General features: G+C 46.3%; 2 protein-coding genes across 2 annotated transcripts in view; both read left to right on the top strand.

The window, feature by feature from the left end:
- The window catches only part of kiaa0586 (KIAA0586 ortholog), a 125,446-nt gene that overhangs the window by 17,829 nt on the left and 89,603 nt on the right, over positions 1-18,014 (top strand). The window lies entirely within an intron of this gene.
- irf2bpl (interferon regulatory factor 2 binding protein like) lies at positions 1,130-5,499 on the top strand. Its single transcript, XM_021573941.3, has one exon. It carries the CDS (start codon positions 2,822-2,824, stop codon positions 4,829-4,831), a length of 2,010 nt encoding a protein of 669 aa, XP_021429616.1. The 5' UTR covers positions 1,130-2,821; the 3' UTR covers positions 4,832-5,499.

The following is an 18,014-nucleotide window of genomic DNA, read 5'->3' as shown; positions in this document are numbered from 1 at the left end:
AAATGCAGAGAAGAATGGAAGAAACTCCGCAAATACAGATGTGCCAAGCTTGTAGCATCATACCCAAGAAGACTCGAGGCTGTAATCACTGCCAAAGGTGCTTCAACAATGTACTGAGTAAAGTGTCTGAATACTTATGAATAATGTGATATTTCTGTTTTTAATTTTTAATAAATGTACAACAATTTCTAACAACCAGTTTTTGCTTTGTCATTATGGGGTATTGTGTGTAGATTGAGGGGGGGAAACAATTTAATCCATTCTAGAAGAAGGCTGAATAAGGCTTTTTCCACCATGTGGAAATAGTCAAGGCGTCTGAATACACTGTATCTGCATGCTGCTGGCAGTCTGCCAACATCTCAAATGAAAGAGCACTTTGAACTGCTGCCAAGTTTGGAGGAAAAGAGGAGCTGTCAGGCCTGCTTAATGTTGGCAGTTTGTACTTGGCAAGTCTCACCTTTTCCCAGAATTCATCTGTCTGGCAACTTGCCAGGTGCTTAGCGGAAGCAAAAAATTAACCCCTGCGCTTGACTGTGTGGGCCACGCAAAATTTTCCACAAAGAGGGAGAGCGAGAGAGAGCTCAAGTTGGTGTGTGAGCAGCTCAGTGTATGCATGAGGGACCGTGGGGATTGCACAGGATCCTTTCAGGAAGGAGGGGAGCTCGAGGCTGGTGCTGAGGCAGACAGTGTGTAGAGTTATGTATCTGGTTGTTTTTGAAGTCGTCCGAGGCAGAATTAGCTGATTTTAATATTGCCGCGATGTTGAGTTCTGCAAATGATATTTAAACTGCAGAACGACCACTTACATGGATGGATACATGTCGCTGGTTAGTTAGTTGATGTGGCATAGTTTTCTTATACGCTTATGTTTTAAGTCCATCCATATGTCTACAACACTGTGTTGCCACATGCTTTGAGGATCATTGACCTTTTATAACTGTACGATTGTGCTCCACGCTCGTCAAGCACAGCTATTGATAGTGTTGGAATAGTATTGAGCTTAGTGTTGGAGTAAATGGAACAAACAGACTTTTCTCTTCCCCGGCCCAGGTCTGTGTCTGCTCCAATTCTGTTGACTGATGATGGCTGTCTCTTTCATTGCCTGTCCTTCACAATCCCTGGAGCACAAATAAAGTGACAGTTGTCCACATAACAATCTCAGCTGCTGCCTGCTGCTGGTAGTCATAGAGCCTGCTCTGTCTGGCACCGACTCTGAAGAAAAACACCAATCCATCTTTTCTTTTAGTCCTGTTGTTGTTTCTAGCTTCCCCCGCCACTGGATGGGCTGGGAGAAAAAAAGCATGTATTGCTGATGATTTTATTTTGGGTATATAGTTAAGGAAGGCAGTTAATATGTTGAAGTGCAATCATCTAATTTGGTCTGACTTTGCATCCTACGTGCTTCGCATATTTCATATACTGTGACTTCAGAGACATTATCAGTGTTTGTAATTACAGTCTGTACTGTACTCAAAACGCCGTATTTACAACTACTCACCAATGTGCACCATTGTGCACACAGTACCCATTTAGCCTAAAAGCACGGTACAGTGAAAGCAACATTGTTTTGGGAAAGCGGCGGCATGGCGCTGACTCTTTCTTGACCGAGGCCATACTTGGCCCCTTCTTGGCTGGACGGAGGGAACACACCACCACCGTTCAGTACTGTGCCAGCGGTATGTGTAGACTGCAATATATTACTTTTCTTCCCTCCTCCCTCTGCTGCCTTACGCTGTTTTTCTTCCTCTTCCAGAAAATTCTGCTCCGCCTGCCTACTGGGTGTTGTTAATCAGGAAGGGGAGACTGGGGAAAGGGGGGAGGATGGATGGGGCGCAGTGCAGACTATGCTTGTCTGTACATAGGTTAACAATCAACATGTTGGGAACCCCTAGCTCGTGCTCAACTAACCCAGTGTAATTATTACAGAGGCTATTGCTGAGCTACCGCGATTTATTTTAGCCATCACACTGTGCTTTAAAAAAAAAAAACACATGTTCTTATGCATACAACTTATTGTAATCAACTGTTATTGTAATCACTCATATGCAATGAATCGGTTGCCAAATTCAATCACATTAGCAGCATATTTTGGTCAGAAATGAACTGGATTACATAAAAGTAGACAACAGCCAGGCGTTTGTATTTTAACCGGGCGTTTTGTTTGATTCAGTGAGTAGTTTGATATAAAATCATGTATTATTCTGTCCTTGCATTGGAAGCACGAGGCATAAGAAATTAGTTTGTTTCATTATCATAAATTGTTTTACCATATTGAAGGTTTAGTTTTGCTGACATAGGCAAAAGTAACCTGTTTGAAACAGAATACATGTTTATTTAATAATAATGAATGGTATAATGATTACATCTAATATAAATGCCAATATTGTGCAAACCCGTATTCTGCTGCATGTAATTTGGTCAGCATCGTGCGCTCGTGTAGCCGAGCTCCCAGTCCATTCAGAAGATTAGGAGGGAGTGGTTTGAGTTTGCGCGTTTGGAAAGCAACAAGTGGCATGTCATTTGTTTCAAAGGAACTGCGGAACGTGGTGCTTGCGTCACTGCTCCAGCCAGGTGGCATTCCAATTGGGGAGAGGAGACGTGGAGGCACAATCAAAATTCCAAATCACAAACTAAGTAAGGATGTGAAGCGCGCTTAAAGCAAATTTCATTCCTACAACCCAACACTGCAAGTCACTGGCATCAGAAGTCAGGAGAGGAGCAGGAGAAGAAGAGGGTTTATTTTGTGTGGCAAATTCACGGACTGAAAAGAATTCCAAACGAAGAATCTGGGGGAAAAGGACCAAGGCAAGGGACATTAAACATGTCTTCTGCACAAGTATCGTCATCTCGGAGACAGTCATGTTACCTGTGCGATTTACCCCGTATGCCGTGGGCTATGATATGGGATTTTACGGAGGCAGTGTGCAGGGGTTGTGTGAATTATGAAGGTGCGGATCGGATCGAGTTTGTTATCGAAACTGCACGCCACCTCAAACGAGCTCATGGTTTCCAAGGGGGGAGATCCCCCGGTCCACCACCGCCGCCCACAGTAAAAACACAGTCGGCAATATCAGCCAAGGAGACGGTGCAAATCAGCCATGTGGATGGACCCTCTAAACAACAACAGTCGGGGATGGACCGCTACTCTCTGAGTGCGGAAAGACCTCGCTTTGACTACTCCAGTATTGGCGCCCATGCCAGCAGACTTCCCAATGGAATGAGCGGTCCAAATGGGTTCCCCAAACCGGACGATGGTCCCCCAGAACTGAACCGACAGAGCCCGAACTCCCGTCGGAGCCACGGTCTCGCTGCGGTCCCAGGACAAATGAACGTTCCCCCCAACCTTCTCCCACAGACCATGTTGAATGGACCCTCCTCGGCAACAGCCATAGCCCCGCATAGCCTGTCCAGCCGCCCCCCTCCCCCATCCATTGTGGGACCCTCTTTGTCCATGGCCGCTCAGTCCATGTCAGAACAAGGTAAACGACCAGGTTCTGTGTCGAGCACTGACCAAGAGAGAGATCTGAAAGAGAAACAGCGTAACGCAGAGGCTTTGGCTGAGCTCAGTGAAAGTTTAAGGAACAGAAACGAAGACTGGGGAAACAAACCCAAAATAGTAAGGGACACTTTGGTTACTCTTTCGAACAGCTCCCCGTTTGATGTGAGATTTAAAAAGGATCATTCACTCGTGGGTAGGGTGTTTGCTTTCGATGCAGTGTCAAAGCCTGGAATGGACTATGAATTGAAAATATTTGTCGAGTACCCAAGTGGATCTGGTAATATATTTTCCAGCGCATCAGGGGTGGCCAAACAAATGTATCAGGACTGCATGAAAGACTTTGGCAGAGGGCTTTCCTCGGGCTTTAAATATTTGGAGTATGAGAAAAAGCATGGTTCGGGGGACTGGCGACTCCTGGGTGATTTGTTGCCCGAATCCGTCCGATTCTTCAAAGAGGGGCTAGGGGTTGAAATGTTGCCTCAGCCCTACATCGATGCCAGCTGCCCATTGCTGCCCACTGCTTTGGTCAACATCCCTCGTGCCTTGCCATCTACGAGTGCACCGAGGACTGGCGTACGTAAGCGTAAAGCCTCCCCAGAACCTGACTCTGTAGAGAGCGCGCTGAAACTATCTGAACAAGAACAGCAGAGGCAGCAGTGGATGGCCAGCCAGAGCGAAGCGTTAAAACTGACCATGGCATCCGGATCATTCGGTGCCTCACACGGGGGACCTCCGCCGCTTGGCCCTGGCCATTCTGTTCACTCAAGTCGCGCCACACCCCCTGAATCTGCGCCCCAGAATGGACAGTCTCCAATGGCCGCGCTCATGTCTGTCGCGGACACGTTGGGCAATGCGCACTCTCCGAAGGACAACAACTCTGTTCACTCTACAACATCCACCAGGCATAACAACAGCAGCCCAGTCTCCCCAGCCTCTGTTTCTGGGCAGAGGCGTTTGGCTTCCCGTAACGGAGAGCTCAATCTGGCCGGGACTCCCTCTCAGTCCAATGCGCATTCTGGCATGGATCAGGTCCACGCGCAAAACATTCCAGATTCTCCCATGGCAAACAACGGACCTCTGTGTTGTACCATTTGCCACGAACGTTTAGAGGATACCCATTTCGTTCAGTGTCCGTCAGTTCCCAACCATAAATTCTGTTTCCCTTGTTCTCGAGAGAGCATCAAAGCGCAGGGAGCAACTGGCGAGGTGTATTGTCCTAGCGGAGAGAAATGCCCCCTGGTAGGTTCTAATGTGCCTTGGGCGTTCATGCAAGGTGAGATAGCAACAATATTAGCTGGGGACGTTAAGGTAAAAAAGGAGAGAGACCCATAGGTGTGATCTTTGGCTTCCCATAGAAACGTGAATTTTAGTCGAATATATACACGTGTGATTACTCAAAACGGACAAAAATAGTCGATGTACAGAGACGTTCTCCACCTCATGTCTGTTTTTTTTTTTTAAACAAAGGAACATGTGATGTCATGTCGCCTAATGTTATGGAGGGTGTTTTGACGGGTAGTAGTGTTGTATTTGGGTGGCAGTGACGAGTTAAAGCACTAACTTTATAATCACTGCTGCAGTTTTATTCCTTCCAATTAATGCACTTCTCTCATTATAAAAAGGCCAGTTTCTACTCCCAATGAATATATGTCTGTAAAATGAAACTACTCACAGTGAACATCCAATAACAGGTTACATTGCCCTAACTCCTGTATTGGGTACAAATCAATATGGGGATTTTTTTTTTCTTCCTTATTTTAATTCATATCTTTAATTTTGTATGTTTTTTTACAGCAAATATCTCTTTTCATCTTGTGATCAAAAATATTTTACTACGTGTTATTAATTTCTCTTCCAGTTTGCTTTGATGCACGGATGCTTAAAAAGGTAGAGCAAAATGCTGTACATGAACGTAAACTGTTTATACATTTCTGTAGTAACAGAAGACTTGTAATGTGCCTTGGAGCTGAGTAAATTGTAATAAATTCCATTGATATTAACCCTGGGTGAAATGTCAGTTTTATTTAACAAGTTTAGACTGTTACAAACTCGGGGTCACCTGAGGTATAATGAATCATTCCTTTTAGTTTTTTGTCCATCAGTATATTTCTCAACCATAGCATTTGAACTATTTACAATGTTGTCCCAGACATAAGATTTGCTCTAATTGGAGATGACAACCTTTGACATTAACATCTGGTTCAAAAGTGTTTTATATTCATAAGTGTTCATTACACACACACCTTGCTGCAAAGCCAAGTTAACCATGTACTCAGATATATTTATATATATATATATCTCTCAGATGATGCCAGGTTTTTATTCATAACCCCTTTCACTATGTCAAAGTAACATTGCTTTACATTCTACAGGGATGATCCCTGCTTAAATATTTTTCCATTTTAAATGAACGTTTTAGTCATTTAGCAGACACACTTGTCCAGAGCAACTTACAAGAGCAATTAGGGTTACGTTTCTTGCTCAAGGGCACATTGACAGATTTCCTTCCCCCCAAATGAGTATCACTTAGTTGCATCTATCTGAATGATAAATAGGTTCCTTGCATTGAATATGCCCACAATTTCAACGGCTGTGCCTCTCGGCAAGACAAGAAAAAGCGGCCTCAACAAGTTGGCATTGAATGTCATGTTGCTCTCCTCCAGGTGCTTGTAACAGTCAGCTGTTACGGCATGCTTCTCACTAACGACAGCTCATCTTTCTGATGGTTGTAGTATTGGTGCATGCTCAAGCAGTACTACGATTTCCCCGTGTTTACGCTGTGTGTGTGCTTCTGTCTGAAAATTGTTGCACATGCCTCAGTATAGCCAAAGGGAAGGCATTCCTCGTTTTCAATGCAGCAGGCAGGCACGGTTCCTCACTGTTCCATTGGCCGGTGATAATAAAGATATATAGCACGGTTGGTGCATGCCTGTTATGTAGCTGCGCTTAATAGCCTAGCGCTGCTCTGGGTTATGGAGACAAATGGTCCTATGTACACACAGTCTGCAGCAGGCAGCATGGTTCCCAATCCCACGTGGCTCTGTGCCATGGAGCGCATAGAGCAGGTCGAGACTGGGAGGTCAGATAACCCCATAAATACCAACCGGGCTCAACTAGAGCCTTCTGTACGTGAGCTCGGGAAGAGATTAAGACAATGGCTGCTGTGTATGTCCCGGAAACATGTCACAAACTAGTATCCTCTTCCCAAGAGCACCAACCGATGCACATATATACTGGTTAATGGGAGGAGAAGAGCTTTGATACGCCCGTTGAGGAGTATTTGGTCATGTGAAGGCAGCAGCCCAGATGTAGCCTTAGCCTAAACATTGGGCTGACGTGTCTGAGTTTAGATGGGGTCTGTCCTCCAGCCTGGGATTGTTGGAGGTGGCGGCCTTTGTACGTTATCATCCCTGCTCGTTGGTGGGTTATGAGATGGTTCTTTAGATAGAGAGGTGAGTAAAGACTTTTCCTCAGAGACTCCTGTCTTCTATGTAATGCTCCGACCGACTGCCCATAGTTAGTTTTGAATACTCTGTCCTGGTTACCGTCCCTGTTTCAAAGTAGGGTTTTTACCGCCAGGGGAATGCTATGGTCAAAATAATTGGTTGTACGCCAGAGGAAGACGGGGCTGTTAGTGTCGAGTTTCTCAAATTTGGTTCACACAAATTGGCTCATCAGTTCGAATAGAGAAAGCAGCTGTCTGAGTGAGTAAGCGACACCCCCTCCCCCCTTTCTCCAAGTCTGATTTAAAAACAAATCTCACACTCATTTTCTCACTTTTTTCATCTCCCAGGCGGCATTATCCGACTATAGTATATCCAAAATAATCTCTCTATTTACCAACATGTGCACACCCCCAACAAAAACAGTCCTATAGAAACCTTAGGCTGGGATTGAGGCATTGAATCGTAGCGACCTATCTAATGGTGCATTGCAGTGCCTCAGTTTCCATTGGCCTATCTATCCCAGGTGCTGTGAGGCAACAAAGCACCTGGTTTGGGATGGAACATGTCTCTATTGTCATGCTAAAACAGAACAGAGCAGCCCTTCCATGGTTAAGGTGCCTTTGGCTGTCTCAATACTTTAGGTTTCAGGTTGCAGTGTGCATGCAAAGGAGGGAGCAGAGGCACCTACTCACTCAGACACCCCTCAGGGAAGGATCTCTCTCTGTTCTCTCTCTCTCCCTCTCTTGCTCCCGACCTGTTTAGAATTCACAAGACTCTTCACTCGTTAGATTCAAATGCAGCCTCACACACACACACACTCACGTCGTACCACCACCTCCTTCATTCTGAGTGCAAAACACTGTCTCTTTTCTTTTCTCTCCTTCAGACCTCTGAATTACCTGAGGTAACAAACTCTAGCCTCTCGCTAGATTGCGTCTGGAATAGCTGATATGTTGCGTGAAATTCCGGAATCGGTTTAGTTGATAAACACCTTCTATACTTATAGGTTGTCTGGTGAAGAAATGATGACTGAACTGAAAAGGGACCACATTTTCTTCAGACATTTTTCTATGTATATGCCCTCCCTTTGCAACTTCTAAGAATTGCACTGATCACGTCTAATCGGCTCAAATACATGATTGAAAATATGGGCATTGTGAAAGTACGTCCGCGGCTGTTAGTGCCAAGCCGAACAGAGCGTGTGCAGTGTCATCCGGAGTAGGAGGAAGGCTGGTGTCGATGGAATTGCAGGGGGTTTCTGCTCCATCACATAGACCTAGGAGGGGAGGCCAAGCGAAAGAGGTCCTGCTGGTGCAACAGACGTCTGTCTGTCTGTTGTGTCTATCCTCAACTTAAGTGGTTGACTGATATCTCTGATGTCTTGAATGATGAGTTGCATCATTTCTTGGGGTATTGTCCCATAGGGCGGCGCACAACTGGCCCAGCGTCCTCCAGTTTGTAAATAAGAACTGTTAACTGACTTGCCTAGTTAAAAAAAATAAAAAACTGTAGAATGTAGTTTTTTTTTACGAGGTTAAAGGGGATTTTGTGTTATTGCCGTGCATAACCACTTAAACAGTTAATTCCAGCACCTCATGACACATTTACCTCCAGAGAACAAACATATAACTGCTCATAACAGCAGCTACGTGATTATGAATGTTCTTCCGTTACAGTGTAGAAATATAATTCCAACCCCATTTCTCTCCTCAAACAAACCTAGTCTGGAGAGGCCAGGCGTTCAGTGGACTGTTTCAGTTTACATTCTCAAATCACATCAGTATGTTTTCCTTCTGTTGGCCAGCCAGGGATGCCAGCCTGTCTCCCCCCTCCTCCCTTTCTCCCCAGCCAGGAAAAGTTTACAGCAGATGAAAATACCGCCTTCCCAAAGGTTACTCTGCAGTGCCACCGCTCTGCTCTGCTGTTGCCATGGGTTACCAGCCTTGTTCAAAACATCATTTATTCAGGAATGTGCTGCGGACACAAAGGGGGGAGGGAGGGAGAGAGAAGACAGACTGGTGGTTAACCCTGCGTGCGCTGGAAGGACGATGTGTTTCCCCTAACACAGACTCTCTTTTTGGTTAATTTGCGTCGTGCTTCGATTCAATATACATATCTTTTTTCGTTGCATCGAATAAAATGTTGCCTGCTTTTGTAACTTTGCATTACTGGAGGTAATACTACATCACCCGAATAGCAACAAAACAATGCGCATGACATGCCTGGACGTATTCGGTGTGTCAAAGTATTTGTAACATATAGCAGATTGCTTTACAAATGCACAAAAATCACAGGTCAGCTTTGAAATCCCAGCTTCCTTTATTCTCATAGAAACAAGCAAACCACTTTAATCTGGTCGAGACTCGAGCATGCTGTTTCTAGGGGGAGGGGAAGTGTGTGTGGGGAAAGGGTTTTGTTTTCCCTCCCAGTGTCTCAAAGCCCAGCCATTTATAGATGGTGATGTCAGCACTATCTTTCACAGCCCTGGGCCTCCTTACCAGATAATGTATGCACTCAAACATTCCTCTCTGGCGAATGAGCTGCCGGGAGCTGCAGGCGTGTGCCCTCCCTCCTGCCTCTTTGTGCGACGCACAGCCGCAGCGCAGAGAGGAATTTCTTTCTTTTTTTTAATTCCCACTTATTTTCTCCTTCGTCCTCCCGCCTTATTTCTCAAAAAATAAAAAGAGCTAGAAAGGCTGAGTTTTTATTTTATTTATTGTGATCTCTTTTTAGAGCGTCTTCACTCAATTGATTTGATAGTTAGCTGGACAAATAAATCGATGTTGAATGCGTATTTTCTTTGGTTTTAATCACCTTTGAGGGCTGATCTGCAACGTCCTACTCGTTTTACATATGCATTTAATCATATGTGTTGTTTCCACTAGTGCATTTTAATTTGAATAGAATGTGTCTGTCCAATTGTCCTCTTATCAAATTAATGTTTTAAATTGGTTGGCAGAGATTATTTATTTTAAAAAAAAAGTTTAAAAAAAATCAGGTTTCTTAATTGTCCAGTGCTGATACCCTTTGGAAAGAATTCCAAAACATTTGCTTTTCAAGGGAGATGCAGCCTACTGCAGCCATTCTGAAGTTAACCGCCAAATCTTAGAGGGGACCCCCTGTTTAGTGGGCACAAATAAAAGGGTGTTGTTTTTGGAGACACTGACAATAAGGTCACCAGTTTTCTCCTCTAGTTTCAAATGCTAGCACCTTCAGATTTGATTCTTTTTTTCCTCTCTCTGTCCCGGCTGATGTTAGCTAGTCTTGTTATACTCCTTATTGCATAATTCCTCATTTCCTCCTCATGTTTTTAAAGTCATCTGTAATTCTTCTCTCATGTTAAACGTGAGGAAGCTGGAGAAGGGAAGGAGTTAACTCCACCCTCAACACTCTGTGTTAGTACTGCCCCTGCAGTCCCTGGCATGCAGGCTGGAGAAATGTAGCGCTTTCATTCTCTGCCTTGTTTACACTAGGCTCTGGCAGCCATCTTAGGCTGCTGCCACAAGCAAGGGAAGGGGCGCTGAGCTGCGTGCTCCTCGGGTTTCTCCCCAGCCCTCCAAGAGCACAGAGTTCAGACGGCAGACTGCCATGAATATCAACTACTACTGGGGCCCACTGTTCTCTGCAACATTCATCCCACAGATGAGAATGTTCTGTACGTTCACCCCTCAAGGATACAATGCTATATCTGCCTTTTTTCCTGCACGCTCCCTTTCCCTCTAAGCTTCTGTTTGATATTTTGCATTGTTTGCATTCTTTTTCTCCACACAGGTTTCTTGTAATATAAGGCTCTCCTTTTGTCTTTTGTTAATCCATATTTAGAAAGGCCTGACAGATAGCACATGCTCCGGGGGAGTCAGTCGACTGTATATCAGATAGCACATGCTCCGGGGGAGTCAGTCGACTGTATATCAGACAGCACATGCTCCGGGGGAGTCAGTCGACTGTATATCAGACAGCACATGCTCCGGGGGAGTCAGTCGACTGTATATCAGATAGCACATGCTCCGGGGGAGTCAGTCGACTGTATATCAGATAGCACATGCTCCGGGGGAGTCAGTCGACTGTATATCAGACAGCACATGCTCCGGGGGAGTCAGTCGACTGTAAATCAGATAGCACATGCTCCGGGGGAGTCAGTCGACTGTATATCAGATAGCACATGCTCCGGGGGAGTCAGTCGACTGTATATCAGACAGCACATGCTCCGGGGGAGTCAGTCGACTGTATATCAGATAGCACATGCTCCGGGGGAGTCAGTCGACTGTATATCAGATAGCACATGCTCCGGGGGAGTCAGTCGACTGTATATCAGACAGCACATGCTCCGGGGGAGTCAGTCGACTGTATATCAGATAGCACATGCTCCGGGGGAGTCAGTCGACTGTAAATCAGATAGCACATGCTCCGGGGGAGTCAGTCGACTGTATATCAGATAGCACATGCTCCGGGGGAGTCAGTCGACTGTATATCAGACAGCACATGCTCCAGGGTAGAGTCAGTCGCCTGTGTATATCAGATAGCACATGCTCCGGGGGAGTCAGTCGACTGTGTGTCAGATAGCACATGCTCCAGGGGGAGTCAGTCGCCTGTGTGTCAGATAGCACATGCTCCAGGGGGAGTCAGTCGCCTGTGTGTCAGATAGCACATGCTCCAGGGTAGAGTCAGTCGCCTGTGTATATCAGACAGCACATGCTCCAGGGTAGAGTCAGTCGCCTGTGTATATCAGATAGCACATGCTCCGGGGGAGTCAGTCGACTGTATATCAGACAGCACATGCTCCAGGGTAGAGTCAGTCGACTGTATATCAGACAGCACATGCTCCAGGGTAGAGTCAGTCGCCTGTGTATATCAGATAGCACATGCTCCAGGGGGAGTCAGTCGCCTGTGTGTCAGATAGCACATGCTCCGGGGGAGTCAGTCGACTGTGTGTCAGATAGCACATGCTCCAGGTGGAGTCAGTTGCCTGTGTGTCAGATAGCACATGCTCCAGGGTAGAGTCAGTCGCCTGTGTATATCAGACAGCACATGCTCCGGGGGAGGCAGTCGCCTGTGTGTCAGATAGAACATGCTCCGGGGAATCAGTCGCCTGTGTGTCAGATAGCACATGCTCCGGGGGAGTCAGTCGACTGTGTGTCAGACAGCACATGCTCCGGGGGAGTCAGTCGACTGTGTGTCAGATAGCACGTGCTCCGGGGGAGTCAGTCGACTGTGTGTCAGGGCATCCTTTGTCTCGGGCCTTGACTGGTCCAACATTGTGATAACAACCACATAATGAAAATAGTTAACATGAAGAGCACAGCATTCCCTTGGTTAAGATAACTTTACTCTGTCATTGGGAATGAAAGACACTCAAATCAAATGTTATCTGTCACATGCACCAAATACAACAGGTGTAGACTTTACCATGAAATGCTTACTTGCGAGCACTTTCCCAACAATGCAGAGTTCATAAATAAGACAAATAAGCACAATAAATAAGGAAATACTTACACAATAAAATAACATTAGCAAGGCTAATAGGTAACTAGTTCCTTGTTGGGTATCTGGCATGTACCGTGTCAATGTAATTGAGGTAATACTGCATGCACATGTTGGGGTGCAATTCACTAGGCAATCGGGATAGTGTGTGTTGGAGTGTCAGTGTAGTATGTGTGAGTGTGTGGCTAGAGTCCAGTGAGTGTATATAGAGCCTGTGAAAGAGAGAAACAACAAAAATGAGGGGTCAATGCAAATAGTCAGGGTGGCCATTTGATTAACTGTTCAGCAGTCTCATGGCTTGGAGGTAGAAGCTGTTCAGGTGCCTTTTGGTCCGGACTTGGTACTCCAGTACCGCTTGCTGTGCAGAGGGAACAGTCTATGACTTGGGTGGCTGGAGTCTTTGAACATTTTTAGGGACTTCTTCTGACACCGCCTGGTATAGAAGTCCAGGATGGCAGGGAGCTCAGCCCCAGTGATGTACTGGGCCGTATACGCACTACCATATGTAGAGCCTCACAGTCGAATGCCAAGCAGTTGCCATACCAAGCGGTGATGAAACCAGTCAAGATGCTCTCAATGGTGCAGCTGTCAAACTTTTTGAGAATCTGGGGACCCATGCCAAATATTCCCATGCCAAAAAAGGAATTGTCGTGCCCTCTTCACAACTGTGTTTGTGTGTTCGGACCATGATGGGTCTTTAGTGATGTGGACACTGAGGAACTTGAAGCTCTCAAACCGCTCCACTACAGCCCCGTCGGTGTGAATGGGGGTGTGCTCGGCCCTCCGTATCATCTCCTTTGTCTGAGTCATGTGGTTCAAGTCATTTAACATATAACTGCAACAAGCGATAACTAGGATGTAGCCGTGGCCTAGTTTTTACATCAAGTAGGTCTGTAGGCCGTCACGTCACCACACTATTCAATTGTTTTCCATTGGCAACAACCGCTGATGAGAGGAAGCTAACAGCCTTGTGTCCTCTCAGGCATGGCAGAATTTCCATATCTAAGGCCAGGCCTCAACGGCTCTCTGTTGACATTTGGAATCCTCTCTCTGAGGAGTTTACTCTGACACTCTCCTGATCTTTCCCTTTAACCGTTTGCTGTGAATTATCAATGGAGGACGACTCCTTGTAGGGGGGGGGGGGGGGGGTTCTGAGGGGAACAACAACCCCCAGCGCAATAAACACTGACTGACCACCTTTCATTCAGCTCTGTCCAGTTCACTGGTTTTGTCTTGTAAATTATAACAGTGTGAGACTCCTTTCCCTAGCCCAAACAAACAGCATGTCATAGAAAGTGTCGGTGTGGTGTTTCCAAAACATCACACAGAGAAAATGAATTGGAGATTACATGACATTATTCCTACATTATACTTCCAACCCACTACAGCCAGCCAGGGTCGACATCACCTTCATTTCCAGTGTGATCAGTATTTCTACACACTGTGGGGGATGGGGATCTGTGGACAGTGTTGCCAGATTCTATTGACACTTTCCAGCTCTATCAGAGCCAATAGGCTATGAGACCCCACACAATGTCTGTGTGTTTGGTGTGCTGTAGTACAGCTGCAGTCACCTCCCTCCAACTCCCTTCATCATCTCGTCACCTGGGTCAAGTGTGGGTCGTTCCCTCTCTCTCTCCAAACATCTGTTGTGTGAATGAGGCTGCGATGGCTGATGCTAATTGAGGTGCTATAGCTAGCTGCCTGTCGTGTCTATCTACTGTCAAACTGCAGACGTGGCAGACTTCCTCTCGCACTTCCTCACACAGCTGACAAAAGTCTTTGAAAATGAAAGTTTCAATGATCCCTGTTGGGTTTCTGGCATGAACTAATAAATAGCGCTACTTTCCATTGAATTCAGTCTAGAAATACGCTGTTAATACTTATCAAAGAAAGTAGCCGTTTCACATTCAGACCTTATTTCTTTATGTAATACACTACATAGAAATGTGTCTTGCAAAATGGTGTAATTTGGGGCTGGCTGCTGTGGGGGTAACAGCATTGGGCTCTTAGCACAGTTTGGAGCCGACTGGTACATGACGTATTCAGAGAGATGGCTATGTGTTCAAGCAGCAGTCGAGTCTTGGATGGCCTGGGCTGCCCCCTCAGTGCCAAAAACACACGTTCTTTTATATGAGAGACAAAGAGCCATACCTTCCCTGTCCAGCTAATAAAGACAGTAGCCTGTTCTGTTTTGCAGCAGTCAGCGGCATCGGGTTGCTGCCTGAGCTCCACTCCTTTCCCCTTTCGCTCCGCTAGCTACATATTATTGAAATTTGATGGTTGGTGGTTTCGCACAAATGAGCTGCAACTTTCCCTAGAGGTCAACATGCTGTATATGCTGATCTGATTCTGTACCTTTTTGGTACTGGAAAACAGATCTGCTAATAAATGAAATATGTACATTGTAAATAGTAATTTCATGCATGGTGATGTGCTGTATGACATGATGTAGGAGAATAACTGTATTATGTACTCATAATGATCATTTGTGAGTGATGGAAGTGCCAGTTGACATCTATCACAAGGAATACTTTGCAGTAAGGTGTATATAACTAGTTACCTAACTGCCAAGTAATAGCATCTGTGTATGGCATGTAGTTATTTTGATTGCAAGGGGGGGATTACTTTTCAAGCAGCATGCCATTATTGAATTCCATTTCCTGATTGAAAGCATTAAGGTATTACTTCACATTCACATTATAAATCAAGACGAAGGGTAGCTCTAGCCTCCTCCCTTCTTCCTGCAGTAACCCCCTAGCTACCTGCGGTAAAGGGAATAGTACATCGTCTCTGTCATGAACTGTTGTGCACTAACCGAGTCACAGCACAGCTTCCACCAGATGCCTGTTACCATGGCGACGGAGCCATCGGGTGATGCTGATTGGATGGCGTGGAGTTGTTTTTTAAAATTTTGTTTTTTACCTCAATTGTCTCCAAAGGATTGTGTTTTTCTATTGGCGCTTTTCTCCCTCCAGAATGAATTTGAATGATAGTCTGCTGCATCCTGTGAGCTCTGCTATCTTTGGGATTAATTTAAAAACCTGATTACTACAGCACCTGATTATAAGGGGGGGGGGGGGGTTGTGATGGATTCTGACTATGAAAAATGACTAGTTTTGTGTGCTGCTCCAGCCTGTAACTGAAAGACATAACGGAGCCAGGTGTGTTCCATTATGCGATGGGAGGCCTATTTTTGTCATATGAATGGATAGGTCTCAATGCATAGCACATCTGACCTGACCAGTTCTCTACTCCAGTTGAGAAAGGATGCATGTGTTTCAGCGCTGCCCAGGTGTAAAAGACATTACAGAAACTCAGCCAGAACGACGCTAAATGAACATGGCGCTTTCCTGGTTTACAACAAGGAAACTGGTGCTTGTGTCCTAAATAGCACCCTATTCCCTATATAGTGCCTGTGGGGCATGGTCAGAAGCAGTGCACTATAAAGGGAGCAGTGTGTCATTTGGGACGCAGACCAGATTTGTCTTGGTTAGTTAATTCCTGAGGTAAAATAGTAATTGCTCATCTGAGGTTATGTTTCAGATTCATGAGGCTCATTCATCTCTAAAATGCTACCAGCCAGTGTACTAAGTGTGAATACGTTCCCTCACAGTGGCCAACACAGAACTGCTTGTGTACACTGCCAGGAGGACTCCTACAGGCCATTCCACGGTAGTGCGTCCACTGTCCAGCCACATGACGCATCCAGCCAGTGTGCTGCAGCCTCCCTGCCTGTCTGTCGTCTGTACGGCCTCCCCCTCCAGTGTGATTAATGGAGCTCTGTTCACCCCCCCCCCCCCCCCCCCCCCCCCCCCCTCTCCTCTCACCCCTCTCTGGACCACTGCTCACCCCCCACAGCCTGCGCTCTTTTTACCTGAAGACAGTGGATGCACTTTAGTCTCTGGTATTTCTAGGCAACAGACATTTCCAAGTTTCAAGCCTCTGGTATAAGAGCGTCTGTGGTATACCTGCTGTGTTCTCTCCAAACTGACTTGTCCATCATACTGCCGTGTCTCTTTGGAAACCACTGTAGAATACTGATGGTCAGTTCCAAAAGTAAATAGTGGCTATCTTACAGCACTACTGCCTACTGTCTGACCGTGTGTGTGTGCCCAGTTCTGTCCGTTCTACCAGTCATGTTAACAGAGCTGTGGTTCAGGCTAATTCTGGCCCAATGTTGCAGGGGAGACGGGAGCAGTCCGCCAAACATGGCCTGAACAGGGCCGGTCTGTTGGGTTTGTTTGGTTAACAGCCTCTTGGGTTACCCAAGCGGAGAGAGGACTCAGGCACGACTTTCTATTAGGTGTGTTATGATGACGGGTGAGGTTGTGGAAGAAATGAGACGTTATGGCTCAGAAAGCAGCTGTGGAGGATCATATAATACCTTAGTTTGTAGCCATGGTGGCTGGGTCACAAGAGAAAGAAAGAACAGAAGGATAGATGGTTGTCTGGTTGCCGCTGGTTCTACTGCTGCGGCTCGTTCCGGTCTGCTACGCCTTCAGCCTCAGTCAGTCAATGGGAGGACTGCTCTGGTGTCCTCTGCACTGCTTCTCTCCGTCTCTGCTCTGTTCTCTCCGTCTCTGCTCTGTTCTCTGCGCGGGGGGGAGGAGCAGCCAGCCAATGTCATTTTGATGTGACGAGCAGAGATGACACGGGCAGAAATAGCCCCCCGCTTACTCATTTAGCCGCTTGGTCCCAGTTTGCCCCAAACCCACTTGGCAGTTAATGTCTCCTCAGCCAATCACAGCCAGCTCTGTTGCTAGGTAATGGCTCCCTGGCCTCGCCTTTGAGGTATGCTAATATGCTGCTGCCTCTGCCACTGGTGCATCCTCTCGGTGATGGGGAGGACTAGGAGATGCCTCTTACAAGTGAGCGTTTGTCTTTCTGAGAGGGGAGGAGAGGAAATTGAAATGCAGGAGAGAGGAGGACATGTTGAGGTGGAGAAAAACAAGGAGGGGACTGATGGGAGGGATAGACGGACAGGAAATGGAATCGGGAGGAGGTGGCAAAAACAGACCTTTTCGTCCCTTAAGGTTCACGTCCACTGAATGAATCACCACAGCACTTGATGATAGGACCAATGCTTTTGGATAGATGGGTGGGTGTATTTTACCAGCCTGGCAGTGCAGGCCAGGGCACAGGGCTGTGAAGACAGAGAGACTCACTGTGGCGTGAAGACATTCATTGAGGAGTGTGTTTTTTTTTCAATCTGCAGTAGATATGATGTATTTAAGAGCGCCTCTGGCTCTGCAGTACTCAGGCCCGTGTTCAGTTCCACTCCCTGTAATGTGTAGTATAACTCTGCCTGCCATACCCGGCCAGTCACAGTCCCATTCCCAGACAGCCTGTTAAATACAGCGGGTCCTTTGACAAGCAGGCAGGCCTCTCACTCACTATATTAGGCTGTCCCTCCATGCCTGCTTGCCCCATTAAACCGATCTGCAGCTATTAAATCAGCTTGTACTGTTCTGTTCATAGCCAAAACACATGGCTACGGCGCCCCTTACCATGGGCAGATCTGGAAGCTGTTAGGATCTTACCAGTTAGACATTTTGCAATTCTGTATGTTAAGGGTTAATGTATTG

This window comes from Oncorhynchus mykiss, chromosome 19, assembly GCF_057628025.1.
Source record: "Oncorhynchus mykiss isolate SJ-2025 chromosome 19, ASM5762802v1, whole genome shotgun sequence".
Taxonomy (NCBI): Eukaryota; Metazoa; Chordata; class Actinopteri; order Salmoniformes; family Salmonidae; genus Oncorhynchus; species Oncorhynchus mykiss.
The sequence above is the reverse complement of the archived record's forward strand: the minus strand, read 5'-3'. Positions and strand labels throughout refer to the sequence as shown.